Source organism: Anas platyrhynchos, chromosome 19, assembly GCF_047663525.1.
Source record: "Anas platyrhynchos isolate ZD024472 breed Pekin duck chromosome 19, IASCAAS_PekinDuck_T2T, whole genome shotgun sequence".
NCBI lineage: Eukaryota > Metazoa > Chordata > Aves > Anseriformes > Anatidae > Anas > Anas platyrhynchos.
In genome coordinates, this window is record NC_092605.1 from 9,575,846 (window position 1) to 9,596,481 (window position 20,636).

At 49.9% G+C, this 20,636-nt stretch overlaps 1 protein-coding gene across 7 annotated transcripts in view; it reads right to left on the reverse strand.

Moving 5' to 3' along the window:
* Positions 1–20,636, reverse strand: part of TMEM104 (transmembrane protein 104) — a 40,383-nt gene that overhangs the window by 18,936 nt on the left and 811 nt on the right. For 5 of the 7 annotated variants that reach the window (XM_038165347.2, XM_072025606.1, XM_038165346.2 and 2 more), the window contains exons 2-8: positions 19,579–19,674; positions 17,570–17,691; positions 15,954–16,035; positions 14,930–15,032; positions 14,444–14,524; positions 10,221–10,320; positions 9,387–9,495 (exon numbers count right to left, since the gene is read on the reverse strand). In XM_038165347.2, coding sequence (XP_038021275.1) covers positions 9,387–9,495; positions 10,221–10,320; positions 14,444–14,524; positions 14,930–15,032; positions 15,954–16,035; positions 17,570–17,691; positions 19,579–19,623 — 642 coding nt within the window. In that variant the 5' untranslated portion in view covers positions 19,624–19,674. The remainder of the gene's footprint in view (positions 1–9,386; positions 9,496–10,220; positions 10,321–14,443; positions 14,525–14,929; positions 15,033–15,953; positions 16,036–17,569; positions 17,692–19,578; positions 19,675–20,636) is intronic. The other 2 variants (XM_072025605.1, XM_072025608.1) reach the window with 1 other exon arrangement.

Sequence of the window (20,636 nt, forward strand, 5' to 3'; positions counted from 1 at the left end):
CCACCAGCCCCGGGAGATGCTTTGCTCCCAGCGCAGACCGCAGCAGCCGCAATCCTCCCAGCAGCACCCCCACTGCTCCCACCTGGGCTCTGATTTCCTAAAACCCATCAGGGGGACAGGGTCTCGAGCAACGTGTCCCCTCTGCCATCTCTCCTCCCCTTTGCTGCCGTGACAGGGCCACGTTTCTCTTCGCATGAGCTCATATCTCCAGCTAAAGAGCCAGATGGCACATCGCTGAGGGCTGCCGTCCAAGCCTGCCTTGCTATGGCTTTACCCCTTGCAGCGGGCAGTACAAATATAAACACAGGGAAAGGGGCTGACTGGTCAGGAAGGAGCTTTTCAGAGGGCTGAATAAATAAAAAGCTGAAGATGCACAGCCACTCAAAGCTGGAGGCAGGGCTGCAGCAGGGGCCGTGCTGATAGGCAGCAAGATATCGGCCGAGAAGTGATTAGGGAGCTCTTAAAGTTGGCTGAAAACAGATTAAAAAAAGATAAGCCAGCAACACAACACGGATTGCTCAGAAGTGAGGAGCACTCTGAGCACCTCCAGAAAGGAAGACCTTTGGCAGGACACGGAGAGAAGGGGCTGCACCCTCACAGCTACGTAGCTGAGTGGGTATGAGCACAGCCTAGAGATTGAAAGAAGCTTTAGGCAGCACCAGCTGACACAGCTCGCATTTGCCCACCCAGAAAACGAGCAGATGTGTCGTGCTGTCCTCACTGCAAGCCGTGATCCTGCTGGGCATCCTACACCAAGGACCAAGTGGCAACCAAACAGCCTTCACGTGCAGGAGACAGCAGCACTGGGAGGTGCTGCCCTCCTCTCCCCACCCCGACCCGGGGCAGCAGCCTGTTTCTGAAGCTGGCCCCTCTTAGGAAGGGCTCTGAACTTCCCACTTTGGAAAGAATGCCCTAGAAAACCAGTTCTTCCTCCTAAACTGAAAAACAATATCAAAGTGTCTTCAGAAAGTCATTCGGCGCAAGGATTGCAGTCCCTGGCACACCTGGGCGTGCAGGATCACAGCCAGCTCGCACTCTGGGGTAGGCGCACTCCCATCATCATTTTTCACACCAAGAGAAAGTTGGAGGCCGGCAGCAACCCCGAGGTGACCGGCGTCTCATTTTTCATCACCGGAGTATTTATGGCACCACCATTTGCAGCATCTTGTAATCACTTTAGCGCCTCCTTGACCCCTGGCTCCCCCTTACTCTGCATCTCCTAATTGCATCTGAGCAAGCAGGAGGGAGGCAGCAAAGTGGATGGATGCAGGAGCAGCACGCCGTGGTTTGTGACACTGGGAAGGACAGCAGGGTGGCTGCAGAGCCCTCTGCAGTGCCCCTACCTGCTTGCTGTGACCTCCCCCAGGCTACAAAACAGGGTCCTCATCCTTCCCGACACCTGGAGTCGTTGCTGGCCCTCCTCACGGTGCAGTTTGTTAGCATTCTGCAAGAAATTAATGAGGTCCTGCCAATAAAGTGTGAGGACAATCATTAGCACACAGACACTGTCCCCAATTCTTGCATATTCACAGCCTCTCAAGGCAGAGTATTGGCAACCAAAACTATATTTCTACCTGTGAATACCTCACCTGAGATTTCAGTTTCACACCACCCTTCAGCTGCCTACAAGCTGCAGTTTCAGGGACAGCATCATCCCCTTCTGTGCATTGTCAGGCAGGAGCTGCCTGGAGGGGAAGGAAACGTCCCAGCCTTTAGCTATTTTGCAGCAGCACAAAAGCAAGAAAAAAGCCCCATTGCCGGGGGCGAGCAGGGAGCCTGCTTGCTCCCAGCCTCTGCCTGCGCAGCACACAGCGAGCTGGTGCAACAGGCTTCGGAGATCAGCTCTGCCTGAGAGCATTACACTGACTTCAACTTACAAGATAAACCCCAGCTGCATTATTTGTATTTATAGTCCTGCTTACAGAAGCATGAGCCACGTGTGGGATTTGCTGATGTAGTCCAAAAATCCACATTTTTGGACACGCACGTCAGTGATCTCACCCAGACAAAGTGCAATTTAGGAGGATGTTAAGAAGTTGCAGACTTATTTCGGAGCCTGAAGAGATGCCGTTCTGGCCAGAGCTCTTCCCTCCGCAGCCTCCGGTGATGTTCGGAGTGGCACAACCGTGCCATTCCGCAGCCCTGGTGCTTTTTCTGTCTGTATATGAAGGAATTAATGAAAATTTCAGGGGAAGAAAGATCAGGAGCGCTGCCTTGCTTGATGAAAACGTTGATGAAGTCAGGCAAGCAGCAAGGTTGGAGCTCTGTTTAGAAACAAGCTTGGTGTTAAAGCCCTGAACAAAACACTGGAAAATACACCGCTGAGGAAAAGGCTGGCATTGAATCTCCCAGGGGAGTGCTGAGCTGGCTTCCCAGGCCTCCTCCAACTCTTTCTCCAATGCTGTCACCACTATTGCACAGAACAACACCGCACGGGGGAAATGTGTTTATAACTTATTTTCTACAAAAGCATTCCAAAACCAACCGATCAATGAATCTCCCCGAACAGCCTTGCCCGGGAAGGAAAATTTAAGCGGCCCTTTTTCAATTTTCCCAAGTCTGGCAGCGAGCTGCTGATCAAACAGCTATCGGTTCTGACACCTGCCCCATTTAGCAGAGCCTGGGCTCCAGTCCCCAGAGAGCAATGTCACTTCGGTGCCTTGCTGCCCGAAGCGAGCTTACTCCGAAGGACAGCTTCCCTTGGGAAGGAGGCAGCGTGGCCAGGGACCTCTGCCGGGCAGCAGGGGCTGTGGTTTGAGCCCAAAAAGCAGCTTTGGGGAGCTCAGAGCTGCAGGATGTGCACAAAAGCAGAGCTCCCTAGAGCTGTGTCTTTGCCCAACGTGTTCGGAGGGTTTCCCAGCCCGTAAGCCCACCGGGCACTGAGGTGTGCAAGAGGCTGGTGTGCAGAAGGCACACGGGGCACGGGGCTCCTCCTGGTGCTGGCAGCTCGGTGTCCAAGTGACAGCATAACTCAAGCCCCATTTAAGAAAAAAATGCTCCTCACCACGAAGCGAGCTGACGGCTCTGTGCAGAAAACACATTCCAGTCCCCTGCACTATCGATTTTCCTGTGAAAAAGAGACAAGCTAATCCTTCAAAGTTAGTTGCTTCAATCCACGCTCTTGCAGTTTCTTCCCCGTCGCACCAGCCCCAGCAGCAGGAGGCTCGCCTCCTGCCCAATATTTCTTTTATTCCAAATGTAGTCAGTTACAAGGCAAGAGGGGGAAAAAAAATTAAAAATCACAGCAGCTCTTGTGTCACCAGCACAAGTTTATGCTCCGCTTTCACAACACCACGCTCCTTTCCACCACTCCTGCCAGCCCAGGAAAGCCTCTTCCCTCCAAGGCCAGTTATTATCTGAAGTTCCCCTTGCATTAGGGAACACGAGGGATGTGGGAAACTCTCCGAAACAGCCAGTTTGTCTGTCGCAGGCGCATGATGAGTGGGCAATTGAGAGAATTTATTGACAAGTCCACAGAAGAAGAATGGACCGGGATGAAGGAGACAGGATTTATGCCATATTAACAAGGCCGTGCGCCAATTTCAACCTTATTAGTTCCACAATAAAGCAGCTAAGAATTGCCTTCCTGTCCCACACCCAGACACCATTTATTTTAAACGGACTTGGCTCCTGTCCTTCTTCAGCTACTTCAAAGCAAAGCAGCAACTTAATTGACCTCAGCTTTTGGAAGCAGACTAGATGGGAGGCATGAGAAGACTCCAATCAGCTCCCGAGACTGGGCTTTTAGCCAGCCAGAGCTGTAATTTTTGAGGCACCTGTAACAAACAGTGAGGGCTCTTGATATCTGTGCTTAATGCAGTATTAATTCCTCTCCTAGCACAGCAACAGCCCAAAGCTCAGGTGCCCGTACCTGCAGCAACAGCACGGCACAGAGTGCTTTGGAGGCGCTTCCCTGTGCTCAGGGCTTCCCGAGCTGGATTTATGCACGGCAGAAACAAGTGCACAACCAGGAGTGTGACTGCCATTTCTGTATCAGTATTGTAATAAAAAAAAATATTAGTGTTTGTGGTAGGGAACATAATGCAGTAAATCTGGCCAGGTCTTACCGCAAATAACTTCTCAGGTGACACGTTCACAGCGCCCCAGTCCTGCTGCATCCTCACTGTAAGCTCTGGTAGCCCAGCTCACAACAATGCTACAGCTCAAGCGATTTGTTTAACCAAGATGACTTCCCACCAGCAGGGAAACTTCCATCAGCCTTCCTTCCCTTCCCCCAGCTCACCGGGGGAGCCCAAGGCAAACGCCCCAAACCTGATTGATGTGCTGTGAAATCAACCCTCAATGCTCCAGACGCCTCACCTGCTGCCGAAGCAGCTACCTGCACCACCACCGGCTCTCAAGGTCTCTAGACAGCAAGACCTGTAAGAATAAATATCCAGGAGAGAGCAGCTGTGACCCATTTATTGCCGGATGCTGCTGCAGGGCACAGATGAGGAAGGCAGGACAGGAAAAGCACTTGCTGCAGAGGGAACATGTGGATCGAGCCCAGGTGTCCTTGAAGAAGTACTCCACTTGCAGCACACTTCCAGCTCTGTTTCTCCAGCTCCCAACTGGCCAGAGGGAGCTTAGATCAAGCAGGGATGTTCAAGGATCGCCATGAGGGGTCCTCTCCTAACTGCTGGGAGGTAAAAATTAAAGAGAAAAAAGAGCAGAGGCCAAAAGGCGACGTGGAAAGAGAAGCTATGAGCCTCATGTGCACTAGGGAGGTTTTATAAAGAAATAACTGTTTAGACAATAAAAATCAGGGGTCCCTTTGCACAGTGCAGGGGAGCTAGCACTGGGTGCAGCAGAGCACACACACCGGAGGCACAGAGCAAGGAGCTGCAGCCGGAGGGGGCCCAGGAAGGCAGCACCACGCCGAGGCAGACGGAGACGGCCCTCCAGCCACACTTAGCAGTTCAGCCTTCCCCTTTGCCGATTCAGTTCTGCTGGCACCGAGCAATTGCCCGTGTCCTCAGGCTACCCCTCGTCCCCCCTGCCTGCCTCCCGCAGCCCGGCCCCGCTCTGATCAGAGTGTCAGGCTGGGCTGACATCGTCCCCCCCGCTCCGAAGAGGGCCGGTAAGCGCCCGCGAGCCCGCTCGTTTTATTCACTGCACAAGCACGTTTCCAACTGGGATAATCTCCATTAAACCATCTGCGCTCCCCTCCTCACTCGGCCTGCACCCGCTGGGCCGCCTGCGACACTGCAGCATCTGCGAGCCCGGCCGTGCCGATGCCGCGGCCCTTCCTGCCCCAGCAGATGCACCCGGGGGCTCCGACACGCTGCCGAAGCCGTGCCTCTCCCCCCTGAAAGGCGTACAGCTTCCCCCGAGAATTAAAGCCATCTCCTTTCCGCTCAGGGAAGATGCCGTGCCCCGAGCTGCCAGCAAAGCAGGGCTGGGAGGAGAGGAGGGTTTGGCTTCCGCGGCTGCCCTGGTGCAGCAGAGGAGCCCCACACTTGCCAGGCTTGGATGCGTTTTGGATCAGACACCGCACGGCCGCCGGTCCCCAGGATTTAATGGCTTATTTATCTCCGTGTCTGCTTTCTAGAAACAGGGCCTGTGGTGTCAGGGTTCTGCCTCGGTGTGACACGGGAGCAGGAGGACCGGGCAGTGTCCTGAAGGGAGATCTGAGGCCTAAACCCACCGCCCCTTCCCTCGGCCTACACGGGACATCCAGCTCAGCTCACAGGGACCGTGACAAAGCTTTCAGGTGTGAAGGCAGCACGCCCAAAATCCCAAACCCTGTCCTCAGCACCGCCACCAGAACGGCCAGGGGACTCGGGACTCACTCTGGCTGTCGAGGCCGTGACAGCGCCGTGACTGATGTGCAGAGACACAAAGCCATCGATCTGCCTGAGCTGTGATCAGTGCTCGCCTTCACCAAGGTCGCTGGGCCGGCTGACACAAACCCTTCTCCCGGCCGATTCACCCCGTGAGGGCTCTGCCTTGCAAAGCCTCCCAGGCTGCTGCTGCCCAAAACGAGAAGGCAAACATGAGCAGCAAGAGATGGGACACGAGCAAACACTCAGCTCGGTATCTCCTGCACTTGTTTACTTTGCAAGCCCTTATTTTCCAAGGCAATTTACAAACCAGAGGCGAGATGGCCATTTGTTCAGACACAGGTTAAGAGGGGCCCAGCAGTCCCCCAGGACTCCGCAGTCACACGGAGCTGAGGAAATCTGGAGCAGCAATAAAGACGCCGCGCAGATGAGCAGGTCTCAAGAGGAGGATTTAATCTGTCTAAATATTCTCATTATGTTCATAGTCTTCAGCTCCTATTAACGGTGATCAGAGCCGAGACAGCTTCCAGAGGCTTTTTGGGACAACAAACCATGAAATAGGATTTATACATCAGTCATTCTTCCTCTTGCCCCTAGCTGAAGGGTCCATGTTTTTTGCTGAAAAGACGACAGCACCGGGAGAGAAAGAGTCAACAGGATGAGGGCAGGACCAGCCCTTGGCAGACTGGTGGCACTTGGCACAGGAGAGCTCCCATTGGCATCGTTTTCTCCAAAAACCTCAAATAGACTGTGCTCACCCTGCTAGTCCAAAAAAGGCCTTCTGTGGGGCCACGCACAGAGGAAGAGCTACAACTACATCCAGTGACCTGCTTCATGGGGAACAGGGACGAGATTCTGCTTACGTTCCTCCATCGTGCTCCTAAAAACCACTCAAAACCTAAATAACATCCCAAGACAAGGTGAGAGGACTAGAGGCAGACATCTAGGACACAAGGACTGACCCGAAACCTCAGCTGCTTTCTTTTGGGATCGCAGTGTCCATCTGTCCCCTTGCCACAGGGGAACTTCTCCGGCAGAATGAGACCTTGCTTGTCCACTGACACGTGGAACCAGAATTATTCCAACAGGAAAGAATTTAAACAGAAGAAAATTTGAGAAGAAAAACAAGAAAACAGAGCAACCCTTCTAAAGGGTAAAATGCATCTCACCCCTCCTCAATCTTCTGAGGTCTTTTCCCTTTCAGCCAGACACATTCTAGCTTTTCCTGCGTGTCCATGACCCCACATACACAAGAAGCTAAGACAAAATTCATAGAGCTACACTTCCCAATGCTGAGAGTGCTCCAGAGCCTTGGTGATATGTCCAGGAAATACCAAGAAATACCAAGAAATACCTGCCAGACCCCTGCCAGGGCAACGGAGCAGCAAATGCTCCTCGTACCTGGGTTGTGTTACACCACTCAGATTAAGCTTCAAATAAATGCTCCGTAATTCTGGCAGCATCGTGTTCAATAACCAGAAGCTTGATGACCCTGGTCCAGGGAAAGATGAGCAAATTAGAAATAATCTGGTACAGACACAGCACCCCATGCCCTGCACCGTGCTTTTCTGGAAGCGGAGGCTGACATTTACGTCTGACTGCATCAAGTCCTCTCATTTATGCAAGCCTCCTAAAGGGGGGTGAATCTTCCTACAGCAGAAAGCTTCGGTGCTTATCAAGTGCTTAAGCCACAACAACCTAGCAAATTACAAAGTCTCTTCACTCCTAAAATATCTCAACTGCAACTTCAAGAGAAGCTTACGTTTCCTATGATAGCTATAGCAAAACATTTGTAACAATTTGGTGGACAACATAAAAGCTGTTTTGCTATTAATTTTTCGCTCAAAAATCAAGATGCTTCCTACCCATCCTATCCCCACGCTTCTCTTCAAGAATTTATGATTTGTAACGACTGGTCATTAGTTTTCCACATTACAAATAGGACAGGAGGAGAAAAGTATTAACTGGCCTAATCCCTTCGGAGGCAGTCCAAAGGCAGTGCCAGTGCTGTGGGTCTTAATGTCTCGTGAACGATTACATCTCCTCTCCCTCCCTAGGGAAACCATCACAATTTTTGTTTTCTAGAGAAAAAGGCGCACAGATCAAGCAGGGAGTAGGACCAGGGCTGGATGTTGGACAAGCCCCAATTTGCTTCTGTATTAATGGAACATCAGAGGCCTCAAAGCCACAACTCAGAGGGAATGCTGACACTCAGGAGTCTCCTGAACACGACTGTGGGACGCTTCCTTCCCCCAGTAATCCACCACAGACACGTGTCTTCCCACAAGCAATCCCTCCCTGCTTGTAGGGAGGAGCACAGGAAAGCACTGAAACCCTCCTCTCAATTACCAGGCAGGGCAGGATTAACCACTACCAAAGACTTCGCAGATATTTATTCTCCAGATCCACGAGAGACAAGCAGAAGGAAAAAGCACCTCTGAGGGTTGTATACACAGACAGCAAGTCTAATGCTTACAGTTTTGTGTTTTTTTTTTTCTTCCCCTCAAGTCCTAACAATTATCTTCATGAATTATAGACACAATATCCGAGAGACACAGGCAGTAATTAATGCATGTCTGCTGTTCTGACTAGCTCCTTCTGCTGGGTAAGGCAGAGTTATTGAAATTCAGGGAAGAAGTCCTCAATCTTGTGGAAATTTTAAAGAAACAGACCAAGACAATTTAATAAAGCAATAATATTTCTCCTAAATAATTAACTAGGCTTTGACATTCACTAATATTCCTGAGGCCCAGCTCTTTCTTTTGCAGTAATGGAACAAATGCACTCAGATGTGATCTCCTGCACATCCAGGATGTACCAACCACAAAATGACTTCAAGCAGGTTTTACTCATGGGTTTCTCCACTCACACATGGGCACCTCCAGAGCCTCATCACTTTTTTTTCTTAAAACTCACCGAGATCTTTACCGTCACTGCCCCAAATCCCCACGATGCAGTACTTACATACCTCCTCGTTTTGCCCTGCTAACAATTACCTCCAGGTACAAGTGCTCGACTCTCACCAAGCTCAGGAGCAGCAGTGTTTATCATCCCATGAGGAAACCTTGGTTTCACAGCAGAACCAAAGCACACTAATAGATGCAATAGACAGTCACAAAGTAGACAGCAAGCTATTACTAAAGCAGCGTACAGCGCTGATGTTAAGCGGTCTGTTTCCATCATCTTTCAAAAAAGCAGATTCTACTGTAGCATAAACAATTTTATTCATATAAAGAACGCACTCAAGAGAGCTTAATATGCTTGAGTGTATTGAGAACAATTATCTCCAAGTGACAATTACTTCAGCCAAACACTAGAGAAAACCTGTCATGGACCCATCACCTGCTTAAGTAAAATAGAACTACGCAACAAGGACATATCTGCTTAAACTTGAGATCAGGATTATTCTGATGGCCACCAAACTGAAACAAAGACATGTCACCAGTGCTGGAAAACAGGCATTTGGCTAACAAGGTCAGCCTGAATTGAAAGCTTCACATCCCTGTTGTTCACTTACACCGTGTTTCCTCTATAGGGAAAAACTCCCACTCACCAGAAGGCAGGGCAAGTAAAATAAAGGTCATTCCAGTTTGAGAAACTCACCAGATACAGTCTGTAAGCATCAATCCTTCGAATGGGCCCCCAGCACTTGTCTGTATCGTTGTACTTCGTGCCATCTCCCACGCTGCAAGAATGGTTGCCAATAGCACTGCTAGGAAAGAAGGAGGGAGAAAGAAGAGAGTGATCAGCTCCCAGCAGATGTCTTCCCCTCTCCTGTGTTCAAGGAAGAGCAATGGTCAGAGGCTGACTGAAGACCATGCATTTGAAGACAAATTATTTGATTACCCGGTTACAATCTGGTCATTAGACCAGCAAGTTTAGAGTCATAGATGGAACACCGCAGTTTTCCATCCTGAAGCTTTGAGCATGAGTGCAGCCCAGCCCAGCCCCAAGCAAACCAGTCTTTCACTAACTATTTCTTTAGGAAGGAACTTGTCTCAAGCCCAGAGCTCATCAGGTAAACACAAAGTAGTGTCACCACTCGCAGGTCACAAGCTTGATAAGCACCACACCTCCCAGCTCTTATCTAGAGATAGAAGCTAAGATACTGCACAGGGGATGGCATTCAAACCAGTGAGCAACGAGCCCCATGCCTGCAAGGTGAAGCTGAAGTACTTTACACCCAGGGACTTACCTGAAATCAGGTCAGGCACTTTTCAGGCATCCAACAACAGCTTAGCCTGCAGCAGGCACTTGGGTGGGGAATACAGAACAACTTCACCTTCCCACGCACAAGCACTGAGATGTCCTTGAGTCATTTCTCCGCTTGTCTTCAGGAAGGAGAGCTGAACCCAGTCAGACTTATCACCCCATCAAGCCCCCAAACCTGCCCTCGTCCCTGTTAGCACGTAAGTGCCCAGCAGTAAGCACACTTACCAGGTCACTTGCATGAGAGAGACCGGCACAGCTGCTGCGTAGATTGCCAGGTCCCCATAGAGGTAGATAATTATGCAGAAGTAGAAGAGGTTGACACCCACTGCAAGAAAGAGAAGTATTAGGGATTCTTGAACTCTGCACTCTAACTCAAAAATTCACATTAATTAAGATGTTTTTCAACATCTTAAAAAAAAAAAAACACACACCATTTCTTTCCATAGTTTACATTTTCTGCAGAAAACTGCACAGAAGGGTCACACCAGCAGGTTAGGGGACAGTTACAGCACGGGAAGTGATGGGACACGAGGCCTCAGAGCTCAGCTCTGCCTCCTGAAATCCCTTCACACCAGGCACTCAAAGCTTACACCCATCCTCCAGACGCTGCTCCAGGCCCACAGCTCTCACGTAATTGAACTATCAGATGAAGCTGACAACCTGGAAGAGTCACAGGCACACTAGCTGGTGGTGACAGACCTGGTGTGAACGCAGCTTGATGAACAGTACAGTGAAGAAACAAGAGCTGTTAGTACCCTGCCTATTCAAACCTGCAGGACCTTCGCAGTGAGAATTTAGCCCTGCAGAGATCCAGTTCCACACGGCTGAGGTGAAGCCATTTGGGATATTCCTAAACATCAGCATCCCGAGGCAAGATTCAAACTTGCAAAGCTTTAAAACTGTTTCTGCAGCCCTACTACACCCTAGTGCCACAATGAATGCTGTTCCTGTCCCCAAATGTTTTCTTCTGTGGTTTGTTTATTTCTTAAGTTTGCTCTGCCTTCAGCTATGAGATTAGAAACGTCTTACTCAAGCAGTCTGGGTGCACAAAACAGCCTTTCTTGGGCTCAGGAAGACACTGCTGCAGAGGGCTGAAACCAGCAGGAATAAAGAGATGATTGATGAGACCCTGGGATTCTCGTCTTCCCAGAGAGCTGGCATAAATCTCACCAACAAAAACCAAACTGGAACATATTTCAGTTCAGAAACAGGTGAGCTACAAAAAGAAGCCTCGAATTTGTTTCATTTAGGAAGCAAATACTGAAGGAAAGCTGCTCAGGGAACCTGTCCATACTTCCCAGTTGTGATACCACTTGATGCTTAATCCTAATGCAGCTTGGGCAAATCAATTCACCTCTCTGAGACTCATATGACAGCTATCAAATAAAAACGTCATTACTGCAGGAACAGGGATTAATATTTCCACAGCACTTGGTTGCACTCAAGTTTCAGCATCACATTGTCCCTGGATCCCTGCATGTCAGGAGACGTTAACAGGCATTCCACTCGTGTTAAATAAATTACTCAATGTGCTCAGCCTACTTAGCAGAAAACGTTTCTACAAAAAGGGCTGTGTGGGGAAGCAGCACGGAGACTTCCCTGCTCCTATAAAGCTCTAAGCCAATACACGAGGGTTGTTCCTGGTTTGTTTGAATAAATAAATGGAGAACGTCAGCCCCTCCAGAAACAGCCTGAAAATTTCTTATAGGTCCCTTATTTTTCCCCCCCTCTGTGAAAGATTTAAGATGACCACACAGCTAAGGAGTCTGCATCATCCTGAAGACAACAGCAAACTCCCTACCAGTTTTCTCCAATTCCCTGTTAAAATGGGTTGAGTATTATAACAAATATCTGATGTAGGACAGAAGCTGCAAAATCCACTAAGCATTCGACAGACTTAGATGTAGATCCCCAAACCAGAACCTACTGCTGCCAGTTCTTTTACAAGCTGCTACTGATCCTCCCTGATCAATATTTTCATTACTGGACAAAAATGGGAAAATCAATGGCTTCCTGTGGGGGGACAGCATGACAGATGTGCCCAGACTCCATTACTGCAACAAATGACTGCTCGGTCCCAAAAGAAAGCACCCAACATTGCAAATTAAAAAAAAAGCAGCTCTTCAGAGCCAGCTTTTTTGACAGAGCATACAGGCCTACCACAGCCTAAGCCTAAGCCACCTCCCTTGAAGAAAGCAGACGGTCTGAGATGGAGATTTATCCTCGCCTTACCTCCCAGGACTGCAGACTCAACTCCTGTCAGATTGTTTAAGTAAAAAAAAGTTAAGAGAAAAGAGCAGAGAACTCCCTAGGTCTCGGAGGCTTTAAGGTCTGTTACAAAGCCTTCACCAGCCTTCCCTCTGAAGGCTGTAAAGAGCTCAGACACCTTGGTTTTGGATCCACGCTTCCTATAGAGTGAGCAAAACCCACCCAGACACTTGCTAGCTGTGAAACAGCAGAGGGTGGTGCTTGGAGCCAGGACTTCCCTAGCATGACCCAGTTTCTCAGCACCAGGCTGCAGGAAGGGGTCACTGAGCAACTGCCCTCAGCCACGGCCTCTCTGTGCATCTGTCAGCACCAGAACTTCAGCCGGGATCTGCAGGAGGCACCTCGCCTGCTCTCTGCAAACGCTCGGCAGACCTGAGCGTGTCTGAACGAGGACTCAGCACCAGCTCCTTGCTGCTGAGTACAGAGCAGGGGAGAGCAGCAGGTGGGCTACAGCTGCCCCAGCCCCTTTGCTCCGCGTACCTTTGGGCTCATCCCTCGGCAGTTGTTTCCAGCCTGCAGCTGTTCCCGCTGACTCCCCGCTGATTTATCCCTTGGCACTGGCTTGAGTCAGCCCGGGGGAGGATCCCTGACACAGAAATCAGATAACTCTGGCTAAAACAACATTAAGAAGGGGGATTAAGATTCAGAATGCTAAGCAGTTAATATCACCTCGCGGGGAAACCTCCCACCAGCACCAGAGGAGCTGCATTTCCAGCACCCTCTACTGGCTGAGCAGCAGCTGGCACCGAGGCAGAGAAGCCTTCTAGAAGGCAACTGCTCAACACCTGAGGGGTTATCACCACCTTCCTGGGAAGTACATGAAAAAAGAGCCCTTCTGAGGCTTGTCTGCACGTTCCCCCAGTCCACATGCAGCAGAGCAGGACTCCCTGCCTAAATCCTCAATGATACTGCTAAGCCATGGTGTCCAGGGCTTGCTATCAAAGCAACATCCCAATATTACTCCTCAGAGGAATACTGAGAGCTAAGGAAGCATCCACAGAGTGTTACAGACGGCAAAGAACACAGACAAAAAGCTTGCCTAAAGTCAGAGCATCTCAAAGCAACAGACGAGAGGAGGAACGAGATGTTTCTGGGTCTCCAGCACACAGCCAAGTCACCTCTCCTCTCGACTCCGAAAAGTGGCCGCCTGATTCAATGTGGATTTAGACACCCCTGAATGTTTGACGTCTACAAAGACCCACATGGGGCATATAGGGAAATCAAGCTTTTTTTTTTTTTCAACTGGACTTTAAAATCAGCAATAACACAGTTGAAACAATCTTCACTCTTTAAGCCCAGCTGTCCTTCAGAGGCAGTCTCAGAATGGCATAAAGCTGATGTAATGTAGTGGAAAAAAACAGCCCATCACATCTTCCTAAGGTGGCTAGCGAACAAGAGAAAACGTCGCTGTCCACAAGAAATGGGGCCTGACAGGCTCAAAATTGCACAACCATGGTGTCTGATGATTTTCTGGCTCTGCTCAGCATTTCAAATGTACTCCTCACCCAGCTTCAGAACGCCTAACATCAGAACTTGGGTTTCTATTGTATGCAGCCATGGCTTTATTGCAGTATAGCTACAGGCTCGTTCCCTGACATACAACAAAAGACACTTAACAGCAAAAAGATAAAACATCTGCCTACCAGATGCTCACCAGGGACCCTTTTTTATTCAGTAGTTCCATGTCCTAGCAGCTGACCCCCACCCCGACACATACAGCTCTCAGGAACTCTCCCCAAAGCCTCTCCCCTTCAGACTGACACTTACAGGGTTCAGGAAAAAAAAAAAAAAAAAGTTTTATTCTCAAATGCTGCCAAGGTGGAACCAGTAAACTCCACAGCTGGGCTCCAACACTGCAAAGAGCAGAGGTCAGAGGACAGACTCAGTACAGGGTTAGGTTAAAACCAGTCAGAAGAGGCACTGACTTAAGCTTACCTGTGTCAGCCAATACCCACAGCTGGTATTTTTGGCCACACCACCACAGCACCCCCCCCTTCATGCAGGTTCTGGCCCACAAATATTCTGCTTTGGAGGAACACTGCACAGAGGGATGGATACTTGGATGGAACCATCACAAACTCAGGACACAAACCCACACTGAGAAGCACTCAGACTTACCGACAGACACACACACAGTACGCAGCAGGACTGTGAGGACTTTAAACGCATGAATCACTTACCTTTATTGAAGAACATGGAAGCCATCTGGCCCATTTCCACCCTTTCAGTGATTTCAAAGATATTGGGTGAGCCACGTCTCTCTGCAAATTGAAAACAAGGAGGTTTCAACCAGTTCCTCAAGTAAACCAAGAGGCCAGACTATCTGAAAACACCCACGAAACTCCAGCAGCAGCCTGAAGGACACTATGTACTATCTACCACTCCACAGCTGCAGCGTCATGGGTCCAATCACGCTGCTGAAGTTAGTTTAAAGTGTTTTCAAAATAAGGTATTCTCATCTTAGTGACCTAGAGGGAAGAGATGTTTATCAGCCTGCAGAAGGTAAACTGAATTCTCAATGAGCCTTATCTCACAAGTGCTAAGGTCTTCGGGATGCAAATGTGAAATTAAGGGCAAAATGGACAGCAGAGTCCTGCTCTGCTTACTGGGGCTCACAGGAATGCTGCCTGCAGAGAAAAAGTCTCAGGGAAAGCTGAGATACTTACGAACTGACAGGATAGGTCGTGTCTCTGCTCGCTCATAGCCGTCTTGGAGGAGAACGTCACTGTCAGATACTCCAGAGGAAGAATCCTCATCCTCATCATCCTCCTGGAAGAAAAGGCCAGACCACTGCTCAGATTTCCACTACCTACAGCACCACGGTCTCACTTCCAGCACCTCAGAGGTAGATCCCATGCAGGGCTGGGCAGGACAGGCTACCAAGCAGGGGCGATACTGGGAGCCCTTGGCCCAAGCTTGAGACACTGTAGAGCAGAAAAGGGCACCAGCAGAGCAAACTGAGGTGAGTGCCAGGCTCTGCTCTTAGCAGGTCATACAGCAAGTGTCCGATTCACACAGGGATACCTGGCACAAGAAAATTGTGGCTCAAGTGCCTGGTAGATCTACAGGGTTACAGAACTGGGAAAAGAAATCTTAGTGTTTTTATTGGCCATTTCTTTTCTGTCTGGCTATGGGATCTCGTAACTCCAGCCCAATAACATACAGGCAGGGATCTAAATCAGTGCAAACAACCATACCTCACACTGATCCAGAAAAGCCACTGAAGCCAGGATCCAAAAAAGCCACAAGCAAATTTTCCAGCAAGGACATACTTCAGGACTGTCCACTCCCCGGGACACATCCTGACCAGCAGCAAGGACATTCCTGCCTGTCCCAGTTAAGTGACCTGAGATCCGCGAGGATTTATAGAACCTGGCACACTCCAAATGGCACCGATCTATTGCCTGCCACCTCTCCACACTCGCTGAGCAACGCTTCAGGGCAAGGAGAGCACATCCAGTAAAAAAAATGTAAGCAGCACAAGAGATTTTTCAAAGCTGAAGCAAAAAATCCAGTCTTTAACGAGCAACCCCACAGGGAACTAAAAGTCATATTTTACGTGGCCAAGTTCCGTAGAGTAGAAATCTATTCCTTTATTAGTTATTAATGAGGCAAGGCAAAGACAGAAATCTCAGGTGAGCCTCGTGTGATAAAAACAGCAGAAAATGGAAAATGACACCCCACACCAACCTTGCGTTTTTCCATTCTCTTCCATCGCAGCTGGGCATTTGCAGCAGCCATGGCCTCCACCACGAACGTGGTAGTCATATAGCTGGGGAGAAAAATCCAGTTAATATCAACAGCAGTCAAGCATTGTTGCTTAAGATACATGGAGAATTATCCTTACTATTTGTAGGGGCAAACACCAACCAAACAGAACTGCTTTCACCACCTTTGCACCCTCCCCCCCGCCTATTTCATAGTTTCTGCTCAGCACACTGCTGCCTTCTTCTGCTCCTGAGATGGAGGTGTTCAAGCAGAGAACAAAATGCAGTAAAAATACGCATGCCTTCAGGGATGAGGAGACATTAGGTAGCTGGAAAACACCTTGCTAGTAGTTTGGAGGGTTTGGGAAGACAAGAGGAGTTTCCCCCTTGTTAGAAAGCTGGGCCCTGAAAGGAAGAAGGAAGCCTGGAGTAGCACAGTCCTGTTTGAAGTTTGTCCATTACAGCCTGTGGCAAAGGTACTCTGCTGCCCTAAAGACTCTTACAAATGGCATTAGAAACAAAGCAGAACAAGGCAGAGGGGCAGATCACATCTATATGCAAACACGCTTTGCTGGAGGCCATGGGAAAAGCTGGCCAGGGGACAGGTAGTCACTGATGCTCCTATGGAAAGCACATCGTTATCTCAGCTAAACAGCCCTGTAATTAAAAAAAAACCTTCAAATCAATCTTAGTTAAGGCATTAGAGTGGCTTCCCTGTTTCAGGAATTGGGCTCATTTATCAAGATCAAGCAAGAGATTAATTTTGCTAGAATAAAAGCAAGCAGCCCTGTTCTGAGGCCCACGTAGCAATTCCTGCACGGATTCTTACTGAAGGGTCACTGCCCAGAGGGCAGGAGGAAGCCAAGCACCAGGGCTGGGACAAAAGCAACGCAGCTCCTGGGGCACTGAATACTTCAGGCTCTGTTTTCAGTTGGGTCTGGTTGTGGCACCCAGGTTTGGAAACTTGTGCTCCTCTGCTGACCTTGGCAGACTCCCTGCTGGTAGCATCTCACGTGCCACATTTGTGTTTTGAAACATATCTATGAGTGCTCACAAAGCTCCGATACTGGTGCTGCCACAACTGATAATTCAATCAAGCCTCTGAAGCACACGGCTTCAAGGTGGGGAATTTAGAAGTATCACTACAGTCAGTACTGAGCATGGCTACCCCTGTTCAGCAGCAGCTAACAGGTCTGAAAAGCACTGCCTTCACATCAAAGGCACGTTCAGAACTAGTTATCCACAAAAAAACGTCTCAATTCTGTTCTTACCAACAGCAGGAGGGGAGTTTTATTCTTATTTATTTGCAAACCAGGCAAGAAACGAGCAGGGATACATGGCTTGTCGGGAAGATGACAGTTCTGTCAGCAACTGGAGAATCTCAGGCTGCCTGGACATCGCTGCTCTATCGGCAGCCTTCAGCTCCACCTGCTGCTCCAGCAGGGGCACAGGCAGCTGAGCAAAAACTCGTGGCAAACCAGCTCTGAAGTCATGAGACCTGCCCCAAGGTCTCAGGCAGCAGCCCAAGCCTCAGCACTGATCTCAGGGCTCCTGAACAGAGCACCCCCCCTCTCCTGAGGACACAAACCCATATCCTACCTCATAAAGCCCAGGAACATGAGGAGAACGAGGCTGACCAGCCACCCCGCTGTCGCAAACGCCTTGGGCATGGTTAGAGCTCCTGTCCCGACGATGAGGTTGAACATGTAAACCAGACCAACCTGCAACATCCACAGAATCCAGCGTGAGTTCGCAGCTTTGCCAGAGATCACCCAAACCCCCTCATGTGCATGCTAATTCGAATGGAGACGGCAACCTTTGTGAGCAAGCAGGGTGGGAGCAAGCCCACGTTACAGACAAAATTCCTGGGAGCCTGATAACCAGAGAACAAAGCAAGTTACAGCTCATTTTTCATGACAAAAATGTAATCCCTTCCCCATTTTTCCTATTATTTAAAAATATTGTTTCCTTCTAACTTTCAAAGTTAAAAAGGATGTGAGCTTTGTGTGCTTTAACATCCATTTGCTTCTACCAGAATTGTTTACAATGTGGGTTTGGGTCTCTCGTTATTTTCTGACCTAAGTACTCAGGACTCCCTACAGGAGTTCCCTTCCAGGATGTCTCACCCTTCATTATTCTTAAGCGAGCAGGAAACATCCAAAGAGAACTGTAATCCAAAGCCTGCTTGCCATTCTACCAGCAAGCAACTCAGCACTCTGGAAAAGCTATTTCACTTCAGGAAGGGGAAGGATTTTATCCTTTAAAGCAACCACCTTTTTTTTTTTTTGGCCCAGGGCAAAGAGCACCTGGACAGCACCCCCAGACTGCAAATTTAGCTGAACTCACAAAGACTGCCCCAAAGTTCATTGTTGCTGCTGTTTTCTATCTTTTTTTCCTAATATAGGTCAGTCTCTCCCTAGAGGAGAGCCAGTAAGAGCAATGTCTGAGTACATTTTTCTAAGCGTGAAGGAATTGACACCAGAACTATTCCCCAGAGCCCCCGCACGCTGTCCCGCCCTACATTCACTAACATAAGCAGAGCAATTTCATCTTCTGATGGTTCTCCCAGGACAAGTCAGCCACCGCAGCTCACAGGAAAAGTTCTTTTCACTCGGCTGGCACAGCTGCCGCTCCCCGAGCACACCTCCTGCTCGAGTGCCCAGGGCCATGACTCACTTCAGTGAAGGACTCTTCAAAATAAAGCACTCAAGTGATTTTCCTTGGCTGCGGTCAAGCAGGCTGAGATGAGAACGGTGCTCGTGCATTCAGCCTGGCTGGACGTCTTCAGGCAAAGAGGAGAGAGCGCTCTAGACTTTGAGATGAGACTCTAGGATATTCCTGCCACACCAACAGAAATGTGACACTAATTCTGTAGGGCCCAGAACCCCCCAGTTACCGACTTATTCTCTATTTTCTCAGTCGTGGCCCATTTCTGGGGTCTGAGATCCAGTGAGTCTAAATTCAATCATTAACAGGGGGATGAAAGTTTCTGAACATCTGAAAGCTGACCCGTAGAATTCAGTTCTGGGTCTTTTAGTCATCTGCGGGGTTTTGGGGGAATATTGTTTGCAAAGCACTGATCTAAGAGCTGACGCTTTATGTACACTTGTGACTATCAAAACCAGGTTAAAATAAAGGTTAAAGGTTAAAATAAGTAACTGAAGATGACTTATTCGTAGCTTTTCTTTTACATATGATTTTCCTCTGAATTTCTTAAAAGAAAAAAAAAAAGCCCAATTTCCACATGGCAATTTTCCCTGTTTAAGTGAGCTTCACATGACAATTTGTGCTGTTGAAAACGCTGAAGTTTAAGAGCAACAGGTAGAAGGATGTAAGAGCTGGTGTCGGACACGAAGCTTTTCTTAGCACATTTTAAGGAACTCTACCTTAAGCAGACGCCATCCTTTCCAGCACATGAAGGAACGTGCGATGTAAAAAGAAAGAGCTACCAGCACGAAGCGTTTTGAAGCAGCCTTTGACCTACGGCAACTCTTGAAACACTGCGGTTACGTGCACGGGGAAGTGGGAAATGACAACACAAGCTGAAAGAAGAGGATTTTGAGAAGACTTCTGAGTACAGAGCCAGGCGCTGGGCCCGAAGGACTTACGTAAGGCGAGTAGAGCTCCCCCGTGTCCGTAATGCCGCCGGCCATGGCGAGGGGAGCAGCTCGAGGAGGGCGTTCTCAGCTTCTGTTGCCTTTTACCTAGGGGGAAAATAAAACACAAAGCACAAAGTTGGGTCACCTTTGCCAGAAGGAGGGGAACTCACGAGGTAATTTCGACACTCTTGTCTTTCAACACAGGACAGCCGCAGCCGGCCCAGCACCACGAGGATTTCCCTGCCCCGTTAAAACCAGTTAAAAGGAACACCCCAGGGCCCTGCCCTGCCCCAGCACGCGATGTCCCGAGCGGCCAGAGGGAGGTTTCAGACCGCAGGAGGAAGCCTGCCTGCCCCCGGGACGCTCTCATACCTCGCCTCTCCCCCTCAGGGCCACAGGGCTGCGTGGGGCAGGCTCGGGCAGCCCCCGGCCTCCCCAAACGACCCCAGGGACAGAAAAAAAAACAGCAGGCGGCCGGCAGCAGCCCCACAGACACGAGGCACCGAGCTACCTGCACCCTGCACCAGGGCTTTTAATGCCCGAGTGTTTGGGGAGCCTGCACCGCCCGGCAGAGCCCCGGGAGCGAGGCAGCGACACGCACCGAGGGGGGACCTGGGAATGCCACCGGCCCCCAGACCCCATAGAGACCCCAATAGTCCCACACAGGGACCCCAACTCCCCCAGGGGTCCCACACAGGGACCCCAAGCCCCCTCCCCACAGACCCCCAGTGGCCCCACACAGGAACCCCAGACCCCACAGGGATCCCCAGTGGTCCCATACAGAGACCCCAGGCCCCACAGGGGCCCCACACAGGAACCCTGCACATGGTTCCCAGACCCCACAGGGACCCCCGGGGACCCCATACAGGGACACTAGACAACCCAGGGACCCCTGGTGGCATAACACAGGGACCCGAGACCCCAGACTCCCCAGAGATCCCACCAGGGCCCCACACAGGGACCCCATACTCCCCCTGGGACCCCCCACAGGAAACCCAGACCCCACAGGTCCCCCGGTGGCCCCATACTGGGACCCCAGACCCTCCAGGAACCCCCAGAACCCTCAT